The 22,710-nt window shown below is 29.9% G+C and overlaps 2 protein-coding genes across 2 annotated transcripts; both read left to right on the plus strand.

The window, feature by feature from the left end:
• Positions 1-8,342: 8,342 nt before the first annotated feature.
• On the plus strand, positions 8,343-9,982 carry LOC101217491 (myb-related protein 306). Its single transcript, XM_004137361.3, has 3 exons — positions 8,343-8,633; positions 8,804-8,933; positions 9,071-9,982. Exons 1-3 carry the CDS (start codon positions 8,498-8,500, stop codon positions 9,783-9,785), a joined length of 981 nt encoding a protein of 326 aa, XP_004137409.1. The 5' UTR covers positions 8,343-8,497; the 3' UTR covers positions 9,786-9,982.
• Positions 9,983-19,470: 9,488 nt separating this feature from the next.
• LOC101217725 (mini zinc finger protein 1) lies at positions 19,471-20,455 on the plus strand. Its single transcript, XM_004137362.3, has one exon. It carries the CDS (start codon positions 19,706-19,708, stop codon positions 20,021-20,023), a length of 318 nt encoding a protein of 105 aa, XP_004137410.1. The 5' UTR covers positions 19,471-19,705; the 3' UTR covers positions 20,024-20,455.
• The last annotated feature ends 2,255 nt before the right edge of the window (positions 20,456-22,710 follow it).

Here is a 22,710-nt window from a genome sequence, read left to right on the forward strand (position 1 = left end):
ATATTATAAATTAATGTAATAACTAATAACATTCTTCAAAATTCCACCGACACATAGAATTATCACTCATCAAATTTAACCACATGATTATGTTAAATATATGCTTTCATTTTATACATTCCAATCATACTTCAAACAATGTTAGTTTTGATTAAGTTATACTAAAATTTATAATATATTGAATGTCTTCTCTTATATTTTAGTTGAAAATTTTTATTTTAGATCATCATCTTCATCTATTTAGGTCTCTAGCCTTTAAAATATTTTAGGCATAGGGTCTTAACTCTTTTAAATCTCTTTCAATTTTTCACCTAATTTAATCAGCTCATCTTATAACTACAACTCTACATTTTGTAGTTTCAATTAATTTTGATATAAAGTAATTGATATGACATTCAATTGAAGATTATTACTTAACACACAGACATACTTTATGATTTATTATGCTGTATGATAATCATTTAAATTTCCTTAGCCTTCAAAATCAGTATATGAAAATGAGTATTTATAAGTTTAATGTCATCACTAAACATTAGCATAAAATTGGATATTGCTTTTTTTTTTTTCTTTCTATTTTGAGTCAGATAATGATAATTATTGTGTGTTGATGCATCAAATTTTATAGCAATATCCAAATGAATTTAAAAATGGGAGTGATTAAATGAAGAAATCTTGAGAAATCTTAAATACAAAATGAAGGCATAACCATGTGATGATCATCAAACAAACTCACACCTATTCTAAACTTCAAAATAGATATTGAATTGGGTGTCCAATTGAGAGGCCCTACCAACACCAAAATTCTACACCCCAACAATATTGAACAACCCATTTAGTTCAAAATAATACTCAAAAACAGAAATGCTTGTATCGATTAATTAATTAGATGTTCATTTTTGGATTGTGGATCATAGTTGCGAGGCTTATAAACTTCTTGAATCAAACGAGAAGTAGAGTTCAACACAACAACTCCTAACTCTTTAGTATCATCCCTTTCAACTCAATCACTCTTCAAACCTTTCAACTTTGGTACCATAAACCCTAACCCAAATCACATCAAGATTTTGACACCTCATCCCTAACTTATGGGTTTCGTTTGGTCCCATTTCTCTTTTTAACATTTAGTTTTTAAAAATTAAGTCTATAGACATTACTTTCGCTTCTAACTTTACCAATACATTTAGAAAAAATGTAAATATACGTAAAGAAATTAGACTTAATTTTCAAGAACAAAATAGTTATCCAACACGAAATAATTGTAAATATAACAAAATGTTTTATCACTCAAAATATTATATCTAAATTTGGTTACATTTTATAATGTTTATATCTACAATACTTTTAATTGTGGGTTTTCTTTTCCTTTTCTTTTGTGGGATCCAACTTCACCTAACATACCCAATCTTTCATCCTTACACATTTTTGTCCTCTTTCTATTCTTCTTTTTAATACAACAATTACCTAATCAATTTTCCAAAACAAAATGGATATATTATTATATGTTTTCTTTCTCTATTAACTCATGAGGGAATAGACTTTTCCTTACCCATTTTTATTCCCAATTATTAGAGAAAGAAATATGAGAAATTGATGACAGTATAATGCAACCTATACCCCTAAACCTTCACTTTCTTATTTTCATTCTTTTTCAAAAACTTTTATTCTCTCCCCAATCACATTATTTCATTTTCATACAAAAAAAAAAAAAAAAAAAACCAAATGTATCGTTCGATAATTATTTGATCTTTTTTGTACTTTATTTAAAATTAAGTTATAATCCCGACAACTCATACCTCGAGACATGTCAACATTATTCAAATACAAAAAAAAAAAATTGTTTTAATGTCTCAACCAAACTTCTCTAAATTATTTCATTATCATATACATTTTCGAAAAGTCACCATAAATTTTTCGTTCAAGAGAAAAAAATAACAAATCTATTATTGACAATTATTTCATAGGTACGATAGATAATCGAGTCTCTAACATAATGAATCGAATATTTTATTACGTTTAATTTAGGTGGTAATATACATTTCTTTTTTATTTTCTTATTACATGATGGTTGAATTTAAAAACAGATTTTAAAAATTGTAAATTATTATCATGAATGAAATCTAGAAATGTCTATTATTATTAGTAACTTAAATGAAGACTGAGTCTTCGGTACATCGTTTGGAATTCCATCATCTTTAAATGCGAAACTCAAAGCCACAGCGCTGTCACCCACACACGTGTCCCTTCTGCCAAGTATCAAACTGCGTGGCATTTGGTAGCTTTACAGTGGATGACAAATGGGCACACATCACCTTTGTTTTTTAATTCACGTACCCCTATTTATTAATTTATCCATTATTTAATTCTTTTCACACGTGGCTTCTCCTAAGTGGTCTCCTCGAACAGCGTGTGCAAAAAACTTATTGTAGGTTAAAGTAAGTTTTAGTCACACGTGGCTCCTTCTTTAAACACTTTACTTCACTATTCACTCTTCTCTTTATATCATCAAGAAATTACTGCTCTTTATTACACGTCGCACCCTCTACTGGCTTGTAAAATCCCACAACCTCGCGTTCTCATTTAAATCCTATTTAATTTCTTTATATCAATAAAACAAAAACTAATTTAAAAATAGTAGAATAAATTAAAATATTTACAAATCTATAGCAAAATTTTAGATTATATCACTATAGTATATAAATAACCTAATAGTAGGATTGAATTAGTTTAAAATATAAGTTGAATTTATTTTTGTTGGAGGGTTAAAATTTTCGAATTAATCCAACTTAACTCGAATTAATATATATATATTATTTTTTATTTTTTATTTTTTAATAAAAATTAAATAATGAATTTCAAGAGTTTTTTCTTTTTAACTTAGATGCAAAACATATTTGATTTATGTCGGATGATTTTCATTTACAAACATTAAAATTTAGAAACGAAAAAGAAAAATAATAATACAATCAGACAATCCAACCTAACTTGTAAAATATATTTGGACTATCAGGGTTGGGTTTTGGAATGTTTCTCAACTTGTTTACACCTTTAACACAACAAAAAAAAATGTTAAAACATTGCATTGTTGGTTGCATTGATATCTTGAAAACGTCGTATATTTAGAATGATGGGAAGTGATATATAATACTTTTATTTATTTCATATTGATAAGTATAAGATTTACGATATGGTTTATGATTCTTTTAATGATAATTTTTGAAAATGGAAGTAATTAGTATTGATATAAGGAAGGGTTGGAGTTGAAATGGAGTTGTTTGGATGGAAAAAGAAGGGTGTGCAAAATAGTCAAAGAAAGGATGTGACCATAATCAAAATGGAGGGATGATGATCAATTGGTCACATCTAAGTAGTTAGAATAATCACAATCTTTTTTTTGTTGACTTAAATGCAACCACATTCATATTATAAGAACCCTAATTAATCTATGCATGCTTCCTGATTTTATTGCAACATAATAGGGGAGAAAAGTTCTATATGATACCACTTTTATTGTTTTATTTTAAAAGAAATTACTTTATAATTTTTTTTCTAGACTTAAATTGTATAATGAATTACTGAGATGGTAATACATTGGATCCCTATTTTATTAAGCTGCTAGAGAGAAATTGGGTCAAAATGAGAAGCTGTGTGTGTGATATTTTTGTTTATTCTATCATATTAAATGAATATTGCATTACATTATTACATTTATATGCATGTATTTAATTAATTATAACTATTCATAAAATTGGCTTTTTATGGAACAAAAAACTATTTCAAGAAAATGATGATGAGATGATATGATAAATGAGAATACTATTTCAGCATTCATTATAACTTTCATCATTCGAGAAATTAAATAGCATTTTCTCAATTCAATTCTTCTAGACTATTTTCTAAACTATTTCAATTTACAACTCTTTACTATGTAACATTTTTTTAAAAAAAAATTATTCTATTTGTGGGTGAATGTTTTTCTTATGATTAAAGAAATTGGTGGGTTGAATTTAAAAAAACAAAAAACAAAAGAGGAAAAATAATTATAAGATCACATGAAAAATAGGCAATTTAAATTAGATTAATGAATTTGAATTAAACTTTCCCATCTTGGATTTTTCTTTTGGCTCACTATAAACTAAATTTCTCCATTTTTTTGATTCATAACCATTACTCTAAAAAGTACCATAACATAATTTAAAAAATGTCAAACAAGAAACTACAAACAGACGAAAATGCACCTAATTAATCAATTACTTCAAATATAGTAAAATGAATCAAAATGTTGATAATTATCAATGTTCATGATTACTATATGTCTATTAGACATATATACAATAAATTTTCTACTTTTGGTTGGTAGTATAGATTATGGTAAGTGTTTGCAAGTAATGTGAACGTGACAAAGAAGGTGCAGTAGAAACAGTCTTTATTTTATACGTATCTTTCTCTTCTAGAAAAGCCATATATAAACATATTAACGTAAAATATGAAGGTTTTTGGTACGTTTTTCTTTTATTTGTCGTAGAGTGATATACACATTATTATTACATATGCCTTGTCACCCTGACACGTGGCTTTTCTTATTTTTCAACATGTCCTCATCGACTTTCTCCGTCCAATAAATAATAATAATAATAAAGTCTCTCTTTGCCTTTTTCATTGTGAGTATATGACAAAATAGAAACAATTAGTTCTTTTGGTTCAAATTAAGTTCAACCTAAAGCCCACGTAGCCACTCAACCTAGGTCTCTCTTCTACATCAATTCCTTTAACATCACATTATAATTTACTACTTAATTAACATAGTTTTAATCTTGTATTATATTACATTGCACACACTATATTACTTTTTCAATTTACGAGTAGAAGAGATAAACTTGATTAATTAGTAGGATTTGTATGTAGACGTTACAACAAAAATCATCTACTATGACAGTTATTTATATTACAAAATGGATCGAGAAAAAAAAAACTGTCACAAAAAGAGAAAAAATGTAATTTTTTTGGATAATACTTTTCGCGACAGTTATTTGATGTCATAGAAGAGAAATAAAATAATATATTTAATATATGAAAAAAAAATTAATTTTTTTATTTAGGATTAAATCTTAACCCCTATCGAAAAACCATCGTTCCATTCATGCGTTTCCGTCTCCTCACTCCACTCCCTTGATTCCGTTCCCCATCTCCAAACTCTTTGAAGGTCATCTCCGGACGACGTCCAGTTTCGTCATTGACATCGCCCCTCGTGCTCGTCTCCTTACTTTTGAGCCGTCGGAACCTCCTCTATTGGACGATGAAACGTTCTCTATCCTAAGTTGTTCAATCTGTCCCTGTAAACCCCAATCCGCTGCAATTTCTTCAACATCCAATCTACAGTCGTCACCTCCTCTACTGGTAAGTCGTCTGTTCCTTTTCTATTTCTCTATCTCTTTGTGTTGTTCACTGTCACTCTTTCCCTCGACTCTATGGACCGACTGTAAGGTGTGCAATTTTTAATTTTGTCTGAATTCCATCTTTTAGACAAACACTCGTACATACATCGTGAATTAAATCTAGATTCTGTAAAATAGTTTGAGTTTGAATAATGTTGTGACATAAAAAGCAATAATATATCACAAAAACACCAAGTAAAGAAAGTTGTTTCTAACTTTTTTTTGGTAACTAAAATTATTATTAAAAAATGGTAAGAAGAAACAAACAAATATATATATATATATAAACATGTAATACTTTATGAAAAGAGGTCAACTATGGAAAATCTCAAGTTTAGGTTTGATTATGTACATGTACGTAGAAAATATGGGTTTAGTTTCACATCAACAGCAAGAAATTAAATTTAAATGGCGGCCGGCAGAAGCTAATTTCAACACCCAAAAAGGAGAAGAAGAAGAAAGAAAAAAAGTTAGTCTAAGATAATTTATGGACATTTTCATAAAAGGTAAATTTTCTAAATTTGAAAACATTTACACAACTTCTTCTTCTTCATATTTAGAACTATTTCAAAATTATGTAATTATCAAATTCTGCTGTCAAATTATTACAGTTACATAATTACCATATCATTAATAGAACTATCATATTTTCAAAAATCAAATCCACTACTAACCCCACAAAATCACTCTCTGTGGAAATTGGAAATTCCAATGAATTTATTGCTACCCAAATAGAAAATACTTTTCCTTTGAAATGGTGAATTTTTTTCACATACCCATTTCTATTTGAATTATGCATGCAAATGCAGATGATTATTTATTAGTTTTTAAAGAAAGAAGCACCTGACTTAGAAGTTTGAGAGTGCAAATGAACTTAAATCTTCATTAAGTTCATAATTGCTCGATAGACTTAGGCTTGTGAGTTTTATATTTGTTTTCTAGTCTATTGTTTGCCCCTCAGATGTCATGTAGTCAATCTAATCTTTTATTATGATTAATTAATTAACCTCAGGGGATATTGTAATATACTTAATTTCAAACTACTGTAGTTTGAAAATTTAGTGAGTAATTAATACAATTCTTGTAGGACTATAAAATTTAACCATCAATGTAACTCGTTACTTAAATTTGATGAAAGGGCACATCATTTACAGTTCTTACATATTTTCAACAATTTCCATTTAATTACTTAACTGGACTTCTATTTGATTCGCTCTTTTTTATTATCTTAAAATCGAAGTTATTGTGTGATCTTTGACTTCTCTTTTTGTTCAATTGAAAATTCGTTCAAACGGTCTTGCAATTTTAAACATCTATTAAATGAGTTTATCTATATATATCTGTTTGGTCGAGTAATTCGCCACGATGAAAATTCTATTAGAGGAAGAAGTTTGAATATGACCAATTCAAAATTGATATAAAGTTTCATTTAAATCTTGAATCTTATATATATGTATATAGATTTACAAAAGGGAAAAGTAAAAAAAAAAAATGATATGGAGTTTAATTATATGAGAAGAGTGGTGTGAGGCAGACCCACGTCTCCATTTTCACACAATTTAGTGGACGATCAAATCTTATGGGCGGTGGAGATTTCAACACGTAAACTAAAGAAGTCCAAATCACCATTACTAGGACGTCCCCACGTGTCATAAAAATCAAAAGATAACTCGAAGCAAACAAGGGGTTGTCTACATCATCATTTTTATTTTCCCCTAATTCAATTTTCTTTTCATTTAATGGGTCAATTTCTTTCGTATATTTTATCTATGATTATCTTTTTTTGAAATTTCTATAAATGATCATTTAACTTGATCAAAAAAGTGAGAGTTTACAAAAATATTCCATGTAATTGGAGGTAGGAAGAAATATCAATATGATTGTAATAATTTTTAAAATAGCAAAATATTTTCTTTATGTGATTTTTTCTTCTATTGTTGTTTCTTAATTTTTTTTTTTTATTCTTATGGTAATAGTTGATGTCAGTAAAATGGTTTTCTAACCCTAAATGATACAAGTTCCAGATGACCCTAATTTAGATGCTAATATATATTTTTATTTACATATGTAAAAACACTAATTTTGAATTAGAAAAATGAGAAATTAATAATGGGATATCTCACCAAATTTTCACTGTTTTTAGATATTTAATTAAGAGATAAAAACATCGTAGTTATATATGTAAAATGTACGTCGTTTAACTATATATATGTGATTAACAAATTTTGACCCTAGATAGAGATCATAAACAACTCATCTCGATCTCAAACATATGATGTATTTAATTTGAAGCAACAACATAGGGGTTGATGATGGTCAAATTATACCATTTAGCCATAAAATATAGGTTAGGTTTAGGTTAATTATAAGGATTGCATAGGAAATGAGGGAAAATGGGTAATTAATTAGTGGTTTAAAGGAGGAGAGAAGTTGAAAAGGCGTAAAAATTTGGAACCCCAATAAGCAATAACTAAATAAATAAACCGTGCCACTCTCTCTTAAAACGAGGTTTAAAAATTTTAGAGAAAGTTCTCTGTGAAGTACTCCTCCCAACATTGTAAAGTCCGAAACCACAAAGAAGAAGAAGAAGAAGAAGAAGAAACAAAGTAAGTAAATAAAGCTAGTCAATTCTGACTTGAATTAGAGTTTTTTTTTTTTTTTTTGTTGGTTTCTTCTGCTGTGCCACCACAATACCCACATTCAATGCAGTTCCACCTTATAAGTACAATGTGAAGATAGAAAAGAAAAAAAGTTATTTAAAAAAAGAGAGTTGACTTTGTGGTATGAAAGAGTAAATGCTGATGGGTGTAGGTTTGACTCTTTTTAGTGAAGATGATGATGATGATACACATACAGCCCATGTAATGATATCTGATTCAGTCAGCCAATTTATATATATCAAATCTCTACCATATACAAACAACCCCTCAATTTCCATTTATATTTCAAATCCCTCTCCCTCCTTCCCTCTCTCACTTTCCTTCCTCTTTCTCCATTTCTCTCTATATTAATTAACTCTTCTATCAAAGAAGAAAGAAATTATAGACAGGTAGATCAATTGGGAAATGATGGGAAGGCCACCTTGTTGTGATAAAATTGGTGTAAAGAAAGGGCCATGGACTCCTGAAGAAGATATCATCTTAGTTTCTTACATTCAAGAACATGGGCCTGGCAATTGGAGATCAGTTCCAACTAACACTGGTAAATCATAGTTATTATTTTCTCAATTCTTATTAATTCTCATTTATTTTTTCTACCTACCCCTTTTTTCTACTTTCTCAAACCCTTCAATTAATTTACCCCCCCAACCCCCCCTTCCTTTTTTATCTTCTAAGTATATATGTTCTTCTTTGTTGTGTGTTCAACTTTAGGTTTGTTAAGATGTAGCAAAAGTTGTAGATTGAGATGGACTAATTACCTTCGTCCTGGTATCAAGCGTGGCAATTTCACTGATCATGAAGAAAAAATGATAATTCACCTCCAAGCTCTTTTGGGCAACAGGTATTTTCCTCCTCCATACAGAGATTAATTTTGATATCATGCTCTAATTTTCTTTGCTTTGTTTCTTCTTCGATTTAACTTGATTCGTCCTAACTTAGGGGTGTAATTGATTGTGTGGATATTTGATGAAATTACAGATGGGCAGCTATAGCATCGTATCTTCCGCAAAGAACAGATAACGATATAAAGAACTACTGGAACACGCACTTGAAAAAGAAGCTGAGAAAGATGCAATCTTTAGGAGGAGGAGGAGGGAGTGAAGGAAGTGGTGTGCAATCACAAAGTAATACAACACTTTCAAAAGGGCAGTGGGAAAGAAGGCTTCAAACAGATATTCACACAGCTAAAAAAGCCCTTTGTGAAGCACTTTCCCTTGAGAAAAAGCCTGATTTAGAGGAATATTATTATAACAATAATCTCAAGATCCTTCAAGAATCACCAACAGCTCCAACACCACCACCACAGACAATAACAACTACTTATGCATCAAGTGCTGAAAATATTGCAAGATTGTTAGAGAATTGGATGAAGAAATCACCAACAAAATCATCAGAAATCACAACAACAACACAAGTTTGTATGAGTGAAGAAGGATCACAAATTAGTGCAACCAATAATTACAACAATAACTCACCAGATCATCAAAACCCCAACAACGACAACAACAACAATTTGGAGGGCTTCTTCAATAATTATTCTTCCCACTCAACAACAAATAATCAAGAAGTAGTTCCTCTTACTTTTCTTGAGAAGTGGTTGTTTGATGATGCAGCTTTGGCTCATGTTCATGATGATGATCATCATTTAATTAGTGTGTCATTAGATGAAGCTCAAAGCGAAGGTTTGTTTTAATTAATTTTAGTTTTAATTTTAGCACAAAATCTTGATTAAGGAAAAGTAGTGTCATGGTATGTGTGTCTTTGGTTTGTTAGAGAGCTTCTGCTTTTCTTTTGTGTACATGATGACACCACCCCAAACCCAACAAAAGAACAAAAGTGTAAATTAACATAGTTATAAAAAACGAGTATATATATAAATACATATATATATATTTCACATACACATATAAAACTATGTGCTATATATATATCTATATATATATATACATGGGAATAAAAATCTTATATTATTTTCTCCATGGACTGTGATGATCGTCTGATAATGCATCCTTATATCTTCTTACTTTAGGAGATTAATTAACTTTTAAAGTTTAAGGGGATATATTTTTAAGTTCAAATTAATCTCTAAGTACACATTCTATAACATTAAGAAAAGCAAACAAACAAACTATTATTTCTATAAATTTAAAGTAGTGAAGTAGATAAGATAATAAATAGAAATTCAATCCCTCTGTCATTTTAGGTCAATAATTCTGTGAGGTCATAAATTGTGTAGACGAGTTTCAATTGTCTCACTTTTGAAATGCAATAATTATTAATATTTTTTTAGTTAAACAATTGGGATTGATCCATATTATCAAGTTGATCAAATGATATTTATCTACTTAATTATGTTAAATCGATGTTATAGTCGTATTAATGATATCATTACTTAACTTCTTATTAACTCATTCTATATGATAAGTTCATATTAATTATGATTTAACCAAAACATGTGTGACTTGTGAGCTCATTTAAATTTTGGCCGACTTGATCTATATATGAACAGATATGACCTATGTGCTCATTTACGATTATAGGATTGTTCCCTTTTGATTTGATTTAAACTGAAAATTACATTGAAAAAAATATATATAGTGTTTATAAGACTAAATTGTCATATAATATTGAATGTAAAATGATTATCGTGCAACCCCTCATTCATAGTATTCAGTACCTAATGATTTTGACATTCTTACTCGTCTTGAATTAATTTAAGAGTAGTGAATACTATTCCACAAACCGACAAAACTCACATGATAAATTCCATGGAGCGTTATATACATATATAGGATTGTTACGTTCTAGGTTAAATACACTTAATTATAATTTTATACTTTCAAGAATTCTTCCATTTGAACGTGATATTAATTTGTTCGCATGTACTTCTCTTGACTTTAGACGTTACAAATGTATACAATTTGAAAGCATAACCTAACCAAATTGTTAGAAATCAAATTCCAAAAACTGTTTTCGTTTGGTAGCCATTTGATTTTTAGTTTTTTTCAAATTAAGTCTATTTTCCTCTCATCTTTTTAAGCAAGTTTTACTTACATTTTTCTTAATTAAAAAGTTAAATTTTTAGTAAATTAAAAACAAAAAAACAAGTTCTTGAAAATTACTTCTTCTACTTTCAAAACAATCGATAAAAAGTAGATGACAAAATCAAAAATTCAAAACTGAACTATAGTGTGTATAAGCTTAATGGTTACTTGTACGAGAGTCTTCAAATGGAGTTGCTTGTTTTAGAAGTAATACTTTCTAGACATATTTACTTTCGAAAATTTGAAACTTCCAAAAGTTGTTGTTTGGCATTAGACTAAAATTGGCTTTATAAAAATCTCTAAAAGAATATAGAAATGATTTTTCAAAACCATCAGTCGAAATGGTACTTTGGTGAAATGATTTGACAGAAAACCACATAGCAGTATCACTTTTATAGTATGTAATTTGATAAACGTAAGTATAGAGGTAGAAAGGTAAGGACATAATTAATATAAAGCAGTGAGCGAGTGACTGAGGTGATTACTTATTTATTTATTATTCAGAAGAGAAGAGAATATGTTATGAAATGAATATGATCCATTAAATTAAGTCTCTTTTTCCAACCTCTGAAACCATATGTTATCATATTCCCTAAAACCACTCTGTGTTGTATATTTGTATGGATCAGGAATTTGTATTGGAAATCTGAAAGAAAAGTGAAAATGCCAACAAAGCCTCTTAAATGCCTTTCATTATACCAAACCCAACATTTTCTTTACTTTTCTTTTTACTTTTATTAGGTTTGAAATTGAATTTTCTTTTCATTTTTGCCCCCAATTTTCAACCTCAACTGTCTCAAAACTCATTAATTGCAGGTGCAAGAAAACAATCATGTCCTCTTTTTCTTCTTCTTCTTCTTCTTCTTTTTCTCTATCTATGTAGACCTTTTAAATTCTTTAAAACAAAAAGACAAAGAAATTTATGTGTGGAAGCATGAAATGTGTGTTTTCATGGCTTTTTCACAACAAGGCAGCACAATGGGATTGGATTTAACCACAAACACTTTCACACACAGTATATCAGTATACATCTCCCTATTCGAGCTTTTGGGTCCATTGATTATTTAAGGTAATATTGTTATTTTCTATAGTATTAATGATATGAATATTAAAAATGTCTTTCACCCATGAATTAATTTAAAAGCAAACTCAATTAGCAAACAAAATATTTGACATAATATTCAAGGTGAAGATTGTAGTTGCTGTACTACATTAAAAAAAATGGGTTTAATTAATTAGAGGAAGACGAAAAAGTTAGTGTCTCCAGTTTTATATGTTTACCAGAATAATTATGGATATGGATGCTTTTGGTGGTGTTATGCATGGCGGCAGATGTGAAAATCATCAATTTCTATCATCAAAATCTTTAAATTTATAACTCCAGCTTTCTCTTCTCCCACAATGTCAACCACTGCGGCCATCACCTTTTCTTATTTTTCTGTCATTTTTCTTCTAAAAAAACAATAGTTTAAATACTATCTACTCTAATGTATAATTAGTCATTCAACTTTTTCATTTATATATCCAAAAATGGGATTAACTAATATAGAGACATGTTAACACAAAAAGGTTAGTTTGTGGTTTGTATAGTAGATGAATACTTTTCAAATTTGAACCTGCTACTACATACCAAATTTGAAGTTTAATGTGTAAATGTAGTTAGTGATCAGTACTTATCATGTAGTTTTTAGTTAAAAAGGTTAGTAATGATATATGATATGGAGTGAAAATATGAAAAGTAAGGAGAAAGTTCAAAGTTTTGATATCTTCTTCTTCTGCTTGATGTGGACCATATGATCAAGAAAGAGAAGCTAAGCCATGTTTTAAAGTTTAGGAGTTTTGTTGTCTTTGGATCTTGTGGTTCATATTCCAAAAACAGAGAGAGAGAAAGAGAGAGAGCATAAGAAAAGGGTGGGGGAATTGGGACCATCTCTATCTTTACTCTTCTTTACACCACACCTTCTCATTGGGTCCTTGTGTGTGCATAAACCTTTCCTTTAATGCCCATTTGCCATGAAACTTCCCTTCACCTTAGGGTTTCCTTTTCCCATGTTTAACCTCTCTCATCACCTTCCTTTCATATCAAATTTTCTCTAAATTTATACTACATTTCATTCTTTATTTGATGTCTCAATTATCATCTTAAAAGTCAGTCTAACTATCGATATATAGACCGATTTCTCTTGCTTTCAAAGAAATAGGTGAAGTGAATGGTGGGTATGGCTTATTGAGATAAGGTTAGGCCTCTTCATATTTTATCTAAGAATGTTTTGGACTCATACAATATAAGCCCAATATAGTATATTAGTTTCTTACACTCACATATTAAGGCTACCAAAGTCTCCTCTCAAAATTAACAATATTAAACAAAAAAAAAAGTATAAATGTAACAAAATTTATGAGTGTATCTAAATTTTTCTATATTTAAAAATATTTGTTTGTTGTATAACATCTTTGCTAATATTCTAAACTTGGTATTTACATGTTAGCAATTTTTCTTCAAAATGTTACCCCCACATGTTCGAAATGACTTACAACTACATGAGTCTATGGTCTAACTTTTATGTTTAATTTCTATTTTCTTTTGATAGTGATTTCATAACACCCTGTTATTTTCTTTTCCTATCCTTTCCCTTTATTAAAATAGATATAGCTTAAACTCTCTTGTTTGATGTGATTATTCCAAATATGAAACTTACTTCCGTATTGGTTTTCAGACCTTCAAACGTTCTGTTTTTTCTTCTTACAAAACAGTAGAGGATTATTTTTCAGATATAACAGGTTTTTACGTAATCTTCTTCCAATTAATTACCTTCTCTTTTTTAACCCAACTCATGTCTAACAAGTGCACGTTTGAGGTGGATGTTGTGTTAACTTTGAGGAGTAACCAACTTATACAATTTGAACTTTTACTTTGACACAACACTTAAGTTCTTATATTGTCAACGTTTAACACAAAATACATTTCAGGGTAAATATGATCATTTTGGTAACTAGAATCATAGTAAGGTTCAATTTGGAATGGTTTAATAGTGTTTAGAAAATGTGTTTATAATTACTGGGGGCAAAAGAAAATCCTTTTTAATTGCTTAAAAGATCTCATTCATAAATAAATTATATCTATATCATATATATAAAAAGATAGCCAGAGAAATCATGCAAAAGCATGGTCAAGGAGACCCATTTGATGAAGAGACAAAGCCTAAAGAAGGAGTATGGGTATGAGAAGTTTCAATTACTTTGGCATATGCCAATCCCCTTACCCCCTCCTAATACATGGAGTCGGGTAAAGAATATATCAAGAGACAAAGCCTAAATAAGCCCTTCACCCAATGCCCAATGATGTTGGCCACACTCAGCTTACAAATGGACACATTTGTATTTAATGGATAGCAGGTTGGGCTTTACCAAATTGAGCATACTATTTGGGGCTACCCCTTCTTAACGTTTCAAGTTATATACAATATAGCTAGCTAGAAGAGCATAATCACTATTCCATTGGACTAAAAAGAAAGAAAAGCAAAAGAGAATTATAAAAAGAAAAGAAAAAAAAGAAAAGGGGTGTAATGGATTGATGTAGATATCCAACTGATTTTGTCTGTATAACCAACCCCACAAAATATATATATTATATATATCTACTCTTTTTCTTTGTATAGGGAGAGAGTTAGAAAAGGAAATGGTGTTTAACTTTTTTATTTTTCTTGTCTTTTGTCCTCTTTCATCTTTTTCTTTTTATGGGGGTGAGAATTGAGGGGCCTAAAAGAGAAGAAGCTTAATGAAGAAACCACTTTTCTTCAAGTGACCTAAAATTCCAAAGAGTGGGGCAATTCCAATGCTCCCACCAATGACTATGATTAAGTGGGTGGTTGCTTTGTCCTCTCAATTGTGGAAGCAAAGAAGGATTATTATTGGTTTTTAATGCCAAAATCTTACCAATTTTTGAGGGTCCTATAGCCCACAATCTCAGCCCATCATCATAAGAATCTTACTGTCTGTTATACCAAACCATTAGGGATACAAAGGACAGGTTTTTTTGATTGATGCCATTTGATGCTCAAAATTGGGCCTCCTCCTCATCTATTTTATTCATTAAGCCAGATGCTTTTTGTCTAAAGCAATCTTTTCCACTATTCTCAACATATCACGACATTATTTCAAGAACCTACTTGTTTTTATTTATACATGTCGTTTCCATTCAACCATATATCAAAGTGTGTGAGATTGGAAAAATTGAACCATCGATCTTTGAAATGGTTGTGTGTGTAATTTTAGTCTTATAAGAAGAAGTTTAACATGAGGATAACGAAACAATAAAGTCGATCGGCCTATCTCAAACGAATGTCGTTAGACAAGCATAAAATAGGACATGAGAGATGATACCAACATATATAGAGTGTAGGAGAAGCAAGCCCAATTGGGTAGATCGACCCACCTAGCTAGCCGTTATGGCCTAAGATGCCAATGTCGAGGCCAACTCACCCCTTTCCTTCTAGTGAATGACAAAGAAGAGAGGGCAAAACAATTAACTTGTCTCGATCTTGAAGGTTGAGACCAACTTTTTCACTGTCTTTAGAGTCTATTCTCAGTAAGCCCTTATCTGATGGTCCAGTCTAGCCCTTAAGAGTTCTATTCGTAAAAGGACAAAAAGGAATATAAGTCATTTTCTTAAAAAGATGAAAGAAATCCTAGGTTTAGTCCCACTGCATAACATGATGGTTCCATATCAATAATTTCACTTTCTTCTCTAAATTTTGCTTGCCTTGACCCTTAGTGCTGAAAACTAACTATATATGTGTCTATAAGAAGCACCACGATAGTGTGTTGTTTTGATTGTTTTGCAAATGACTTATTGTCTGAAATACAAATTTACCATTTATAGCATATGAAAAGTACTCAGGTGAGTCTTTTTGTTGGAGTGTGTATATATATATATATATATTAGATTAGAGATTATTATATATATATCCCATGAAACAAAAGTTGGGGAGGAAATGATATCAAAGAAATGTTGTTATGTTACCACAAACTCCGGGCCGTGTTATATGTGAAAGTAGCCCCGGGCCTTAAGGGCAAATGAATATGAAAAGGGGGATGAAGGAAGAAAGTGAAGATCGAAGATCATCAAGTGGGCAAATAATGGCATATATTAATAAAGCAAAGTCATTGGATATCTGCAGCCCCTTCCCTTCCATATATTCTTCATTGGAAGCATTGAATATTTCAAAACTGATCTTCACAAACAAACCAACCATGACAAGACCATAACTTTTTACCTTAAAGTAGTGTGTGTGTGTGTGTGTGTTTCTCCATTCTTCCTTTACCTTTTCTTCTAACTTCTTCCCAATTAAACTAAATTGGTTACCGTTCAAAGCTAAATTACTAAAAATATAATATACCTTACCTAACTACATCTTTCAACTTTAAAAAAAAAAATTATTATAAAACTTCTCAATTAATGGATTTTGCAAAGGAGTACCATCAACTTCTTCTCTAACTATATGTTGATACCAATACGAAGGAACTACAGTTTCTCTTTAATGAGCTTTTGTGTATATATATATATATATAACTTTTTTGTTATATGTATACACAGTATAAATTAAAGTCATATGTTTACTATTATGTGGGGGGAAAGGAAAGAAAAAAAAAAGTTAAATATTCTTAGACAAGAGCTCCTGCATAGGAAGATTGATTTTGTGTGTGTGTGTGTGTGTTTTCTTTCATTTTCCTCTCATTTATTCTTTCACTTTCCCATCAATAAATATGGTGTATATTCTCCTCTTCTTTTATCAAATCTCATATTGTTTTTTTTTTAAAAAAAAAATCTGTTTCTACTAATACAAGATTTACATGCTGTCATTTGTGTCAAAGTATATAAGATATCATTTGACAGCAAGTAATTTTATGTAATAGATTGTGAGAGTGACTGATATAATAGAAAGATGATGTGTTCTCATAGATGTGGCGTTTGTCACACAAGCTTTAATTTGATGCCTAGATAGTGAAGTGAGTGTATGTGTTTAAATTAAGAGTTTACAGGTGGAGAACTTAGCACCATTATTGTATAAACCAGTGGAGAGATGATGGTTTAAATGTGTAAGATTAAATGGGAAAATGGGGTTAATGACAATAATAATAATTTAAAGAGTTGACAAATTGTTGATTGACAACCATGTGTGATTGTCCCACTCCACTTTTAATAAGAGTGACAAATAAGCACATGTTGCCACGCCATTGAGATTGCTTAAAAATCCCTCACTAATTGTGTTTCTTTGAATATTATATGAAATTATTATACACATAAAATTCTATAGTATACATCATTGGTGCCAAGAGTAATTAAAAAAGCTTATCAAATAATAATAACAATAATAAAATAAAGAGCTTAACTTGACGATAATATATAAGTCAATAGTCTTCTTTTTGATCTTTTTATCTCCATAACTGTTATACTAACAAAAACAATAATAGTAGAGGAGGCTCTTTCACGCCGATAATTGTAATCAATAGGTTCAATTGAAGAAGCCCACTTCTTTCGCTATCAAGAACCCTAAGTTTTTTTTTTTTATTTATTTATAAAAGAAAATTTGCACAAACCCAACAAAAAGAACTCTTCAGTCCTTGCACCCCACCAATATCAACAGTCAATCATTCTATCTAATCATCTTTCCACTCTTTTTCTCTACTTTTCTTTTTCCCATTTTAAGGTTTGTATAGACAATAATCTCCACACATGAATAAAACTCATAATTTATCTAATTTTATTTTTTGCTATTTTAAGCTTAAGAATGATTGAGCAGTAGTACGTACTTGAAGAAAGGTGAGAAGTAGTAGTATATATTGAAATTTGTATCAAATGAATGTTTTGATTTGATATACCAAAAATATTGATCAGGGGCCAATGTGTACTACTGGGTCATCGTTATTGGTCCTTATTAATACTTTTGGCCATTTTAGGAATCACTTTATAATAATCTTAGGTAATACGAATTAACTTTAGCAGCTGAATGAAGTGTGTGTTATTGTAAAAGGGCCACACCCCCTCTAAAAAAACTTACATTAATTATAAAGAAAAAGTAAATGAAAACTTTACTTTCCAAGTATGATTGAGACCCACCCTGTTGATTTTTATAACATAATATCCAGCTAATTAAGTTGTTGGGATTTTGGTTCTATTCATAATCAGTAAATTTCAAACCTCAAAAAGCACTTCTTCTTCTTTTTCATAAATAAATTTTTTTAAAGAAAAGCTTAGGTAAGGATGCTAGAAAAGCAATGGGTGTACTACACACACGCGGAATTGCAATTATTTTGTTCAAATGTCTTCCACGAAAGAGAGTTATTGGAATTGGATTATATTATTGGAATATCATTTATTTATTTTCAAACAAACACACTCAGATTATATTATATTATATATACATATTCATACATACATACATATATATATATATTGATTTTCAAAGCTTATTTTATAATATCCAAAGACAGAGACCCCAAAGACACGTAGCAGCATGGACTACAGGCAGTTTTTACAATATAATATATACATATATATATATGTACATGTATGTATATATTTGCATTAAAAATATGGGTTTTTCTCTTTTTCTTTTTTACTTTATTCATAATAATTATTATTTTGTTTTTTTGAAGGCAGGATAATGGAAGTTTGCGCAGTGTGTTTTTTGGTGATATGCTGTGTGGATACTGGTCGACAAGATGAACTTGAGTGTCAATCTTTGCCTTCCAAATGAATTTGTAGTGTTTAGAATGCTAAGATTCGGTTTAGGGATAACGTATTTGACCTTTCATGTGTCACTAAGAGTGTATTTGGTTTAAAGGTGATAAACCGTCTCCTAATGTAGTATTTTGATGTTTGAATAAGAGAGTGGAAAGAATATAGAAGTTTAGCTAGGGAATTCAATTTATGTCTATAATAATTGTATTTATATATAGTAAGTTGACCTATGTATTCTAATGTTTGATTATTTGATAACTTAACGTGATCTTTATTTGAAATTGATTTAGTTTTTATTCGTTTGGTTCAAAATTACTTTATAACATATTAATATGTAACAACTTGTGCTAGGTAGAGAATTGTAGTATAAATGTAATCAAATAATCTACATATCTTTTAGTGATATTGTTAACTATTACGAGGAGTTTTCGATATATTCTCGCATGGGCAATCTAGATATATAGTCTCGATCATGAAGTAAAAAGTTTGAAATCTATTTTTATTTAGAGAGAGAGAGAGAGTAAGAAAGAGAAAAATATATTTTGATTATAGTTTGGCACTATTTTAGTAAAGCCCTATAAATAAAAGGAGTATAGGGTAGGTAGGGTTTAGGGTTAATGCTCATAGGGCTTCAAAACAGAGATAAAGCCATTCTCACTTCTTTTTTCTCTTCTCTTCTTTTCTTGATATAGAGTGAGAGAAGATCATCAAAAGATCAACACACACACAAACTCTTCAAATCTTTGACAAATTAACCCATTTCATCAGATCTTCATCTCATAAAGAAAAGAGAAAAAAGGGTAAGGTTTTTTCTTTTTAGTTTCAATGATGATGAAGAAACGTCAAGTAGTAGTAAAAAGATCATCAGAAGGAGGGGGATCATCTTCATCATCATCAGCAAATAATAATAACAGAAACATTAGTTCATCTTCAAGAGTGAGAAGTGTTGTAAGATATGGAGAATGCCAAAAGAATCATGCTGCAAATATTGGTGGATATGCTGTTGATGGGTGCAGAGAATTTCTAGCAACTGGTGAAGAAGGCTCTCATGGTGCTCTCACTTGTGCTGCTTGTGGTTGCCATAGAAATTTCCACAGAAGAGAAGTTGAATCTGAAGTTGTTTGTGAGTATTCTCCTCCATAAATTGATATGTTTCTCTTTTTTCTTTTTTTTTTTTTTCCTTTTTCAAATTATATTTTCAATATATATTACACCCCAAATTTTCTTTTCTATTTTAATTAAATACCTTCTTTGATTCTCATATATTTTTGTTATTATTATTATTGGATATGTTTTACAAACAAAAACAATTGGTTGGTTGGTTGGTTGGTTGGTCATGCTTTGAAGAATTGAGAGATTGAGAGAGAGATTTGTAATTAAATTGTGTATTATTATTATTTGAGATTTCTCCTATTTTGGCTTCTGTTTAATCTCTTCATCTTCTTCTTCTTCTTCTCTGTAAAGTCTCTTCTTTGAATAGAAAATGACTATTTGTGATTGAAAAGAAAAGACAAAAGCAAAAGTAAAACACTGCAGTTTTAGTGTTGTATTGTCAACAACAACTAATTTTCTTCACCCTCTGATCTCTCTTTCTCCTTCTTCTTAGATTCTCTCCTCCTTTTTATTTTTAATCTCTACACTCACACCGATTACCAATTTGGAAGAATCGCTATCTATCTCACTCCACCTCAGTTTACCTTACATAACTTAAGACGTAATATTAAGACAAATACAGATTCTAAATTTGCTTCGAATTATATCCTCCGTTGAGGAATTTCTGCAACAATTACCTCTAACAACGCTTTAGTTTTGTCGCTTAATACCATATTACTCGTTAATTGTGTAACAATAGATTTTATATATAGCAGTAGACATGATAGTATATGCTCTATTGAAGGTCTTTCTTCTAGTCTCTACATTTTGGTATTCTCGAGTACTTATTTTGTAGCATACAATGAATTGTGTTAATAACCCAATTGAAATATTTCGATACAACTTCATTCTTTTTGGTCCTCTTGTGCATTGTTAAAAGAATGAACTGTATCTTTTATGAAATTATTTAATTTTGTTCTTAAAACTTTGACTTTAATTAACATCAAGCCATGTGTGTAAAATGTTAATTTGCAGTACAAACTGGTATATATGTGATTTACCCACTTCGATTCAATACTATATGAACTATGAAGTACATCATTTCATTTTAGAACTTAGAGGTCAATGTTATTTGAAACAACTAATAATTAATTAAGATAAACTCCGATCCAATTTGTAATCCTTTTCAAAAATTTTATATATATATATAAATTTATGGTGCCTGTATTGATCAAACCATGACCTCATATAAATGGAAGTTACCTTATCTTTGAAGCAATCATTTGTGAAAAGAAATATTATATCACTCCTTTCTCAAGGCCCACAAAAATCCAATCATATAGCACATCCTTTGTAAATTAATTATACAAAAATTTGGCAAGTGAATTTCTTTTTTTACTTGAACTAAGCTGACCTAAATTTCAATAGCATGTGAAACTTTTGTTTTCTTCTTAGGCTGCCAATGGTGGATGGACACCTCTTTTGTACTGTGTTTCTTTCAACATCACTTCACATCTCTCTCCTTAGCTTCATCATTTTGGTTAAAGTTGAATGTCATTTTACAAACTTCATCTTTGATATATATTTGAAGGGTCTTTTCTCAATCAATTAATAAAAGAAAAACTTTTGGCTGATTAGAAATTGAAGTGATCATCAGTGATTAAAGCAACAAATTAAATAACACAATATTCTCTTTGGACTAATTAGCTAAATATTATTATTAATCAATTGTGTCAATTCATTCAGAATTGCAAAATTTGGAAGGGGCTCAAACATTTGCATGTGCTTAATTATATATTGCCTTGTTAGTCAAATACATTTTCTCAATTCATTTTGGTTTATATCATAAAACCCTCAAATTCATTGAATATTGATCTGAACATATCAATTTCAATGTGATTTGATAACCAAAGATAAGCCCCCTTTACTGTTTGTCATGATCAATCAATAGTAGGGAATAAAATTTGAAACTGTCTTCTTCAAGTATATAAAGAAAGTGTCCAGTTTCCCTAGCCTATAGGTAATGTTTCCCCCCCTCTTTGTTTCCTTTTTGACAAAGGCAAAGTATAGGGTCAAAGGATTTCAAATTCTTGTACATAATGTTAAATGGAGTTGCTATTCAGTTTCCTGTGGGAAAAGGTAGCATAGTGTTTTCTTTAAACTAGATAATGAAGATCGAAGGATTAATCGGTGCAACCGAATATATTTCCAATAGTTAAGTTGAATGTACAATACAATGGAAAGCGAGAATAAAGTTCAAAGTTATATATACTTAAATTTGATAAAGATGCATTAAAGTTTTCATTGCTTTATAATATAACTTAAGAATATAATGGAGAACCTCAACTCATTAAGTTATAGACACACGGACAACCACTCTTTTAAAGATTAGATATTCAAAGTCTTCACCACCACTCCTAAACCGTTTGTAGTGTGTATATATAAATGACGAAGAAAGGGAGATGAGAGTTAAATAGATTTGTAGCGTAGTTTATTGTTTGGAGGCATAAAAATAAAAGAAGGGGGGCAAAAAAAATGAATATGCAGGAGGTTTGTGAAGGGGTATAAACTAAAAATGACAAAACTGAGGTGGGTATTTGTGACAGACAGATAGTGACATGAAAAGTCTATTCCTTTCAATTTTTAACATTGTACACATCCATCTCTGTCCCTGTCTTTGTCTAAAAGGTTAGGGGATGGGGTGGTAGGGTTACACAATAATAATATGCAACTTTCTT

This window comes from Cucumis sativus, chromosome 1 (genome assembly GCF_000004075.3).
Source record: "Cucumis sativus cultivar 9930 chromosome 1, Cucumber_9930_V3, whole genome shotgun sequence".
NCBI classification, from domain to species: Eukaryota; Viridiplantae; Streptophyta; class Magnoliopsida; order Cucurbitales; family Cucurbitaceae; genus Cucumis; species Cucumis sativus.

What these genes read in the sequence shown, in the direction of transcription:
- LOC101217491 (XM_004137361.3), top strand. Translation starts at nt 8,498, where the DNA reads ATGATGGGAAGGCCACCTTGTTGTGATAAAATTGGTGTAAAGAAAGGG. An exon ending in ATCAGTTCCAACTAACACTG is followed by an intron (nt 8,634 to 8,803) that starts GTAAATCATAGT and finishes GTTCAACTTTAG; the next exon opens with GTTTGTTAAGATGTAGCAAA. An exon ending in CAAGCTCTTTTGGGCAACAG is followed by an intron (nt 8,934 to 9,070) that starts GTATTTTCCTCC and finishes ATGAAATTACAG; the next exon opens with ATGGGCAGCTATAGCATCGT.
- LOC101217725 (XM_004137362.3), top strand. Translation starts at nt 19,706, where the DNA reads ATGATGATGAAGAAACGTCAAGTAGTAGTAAAAAGATCATCAGAAGGA.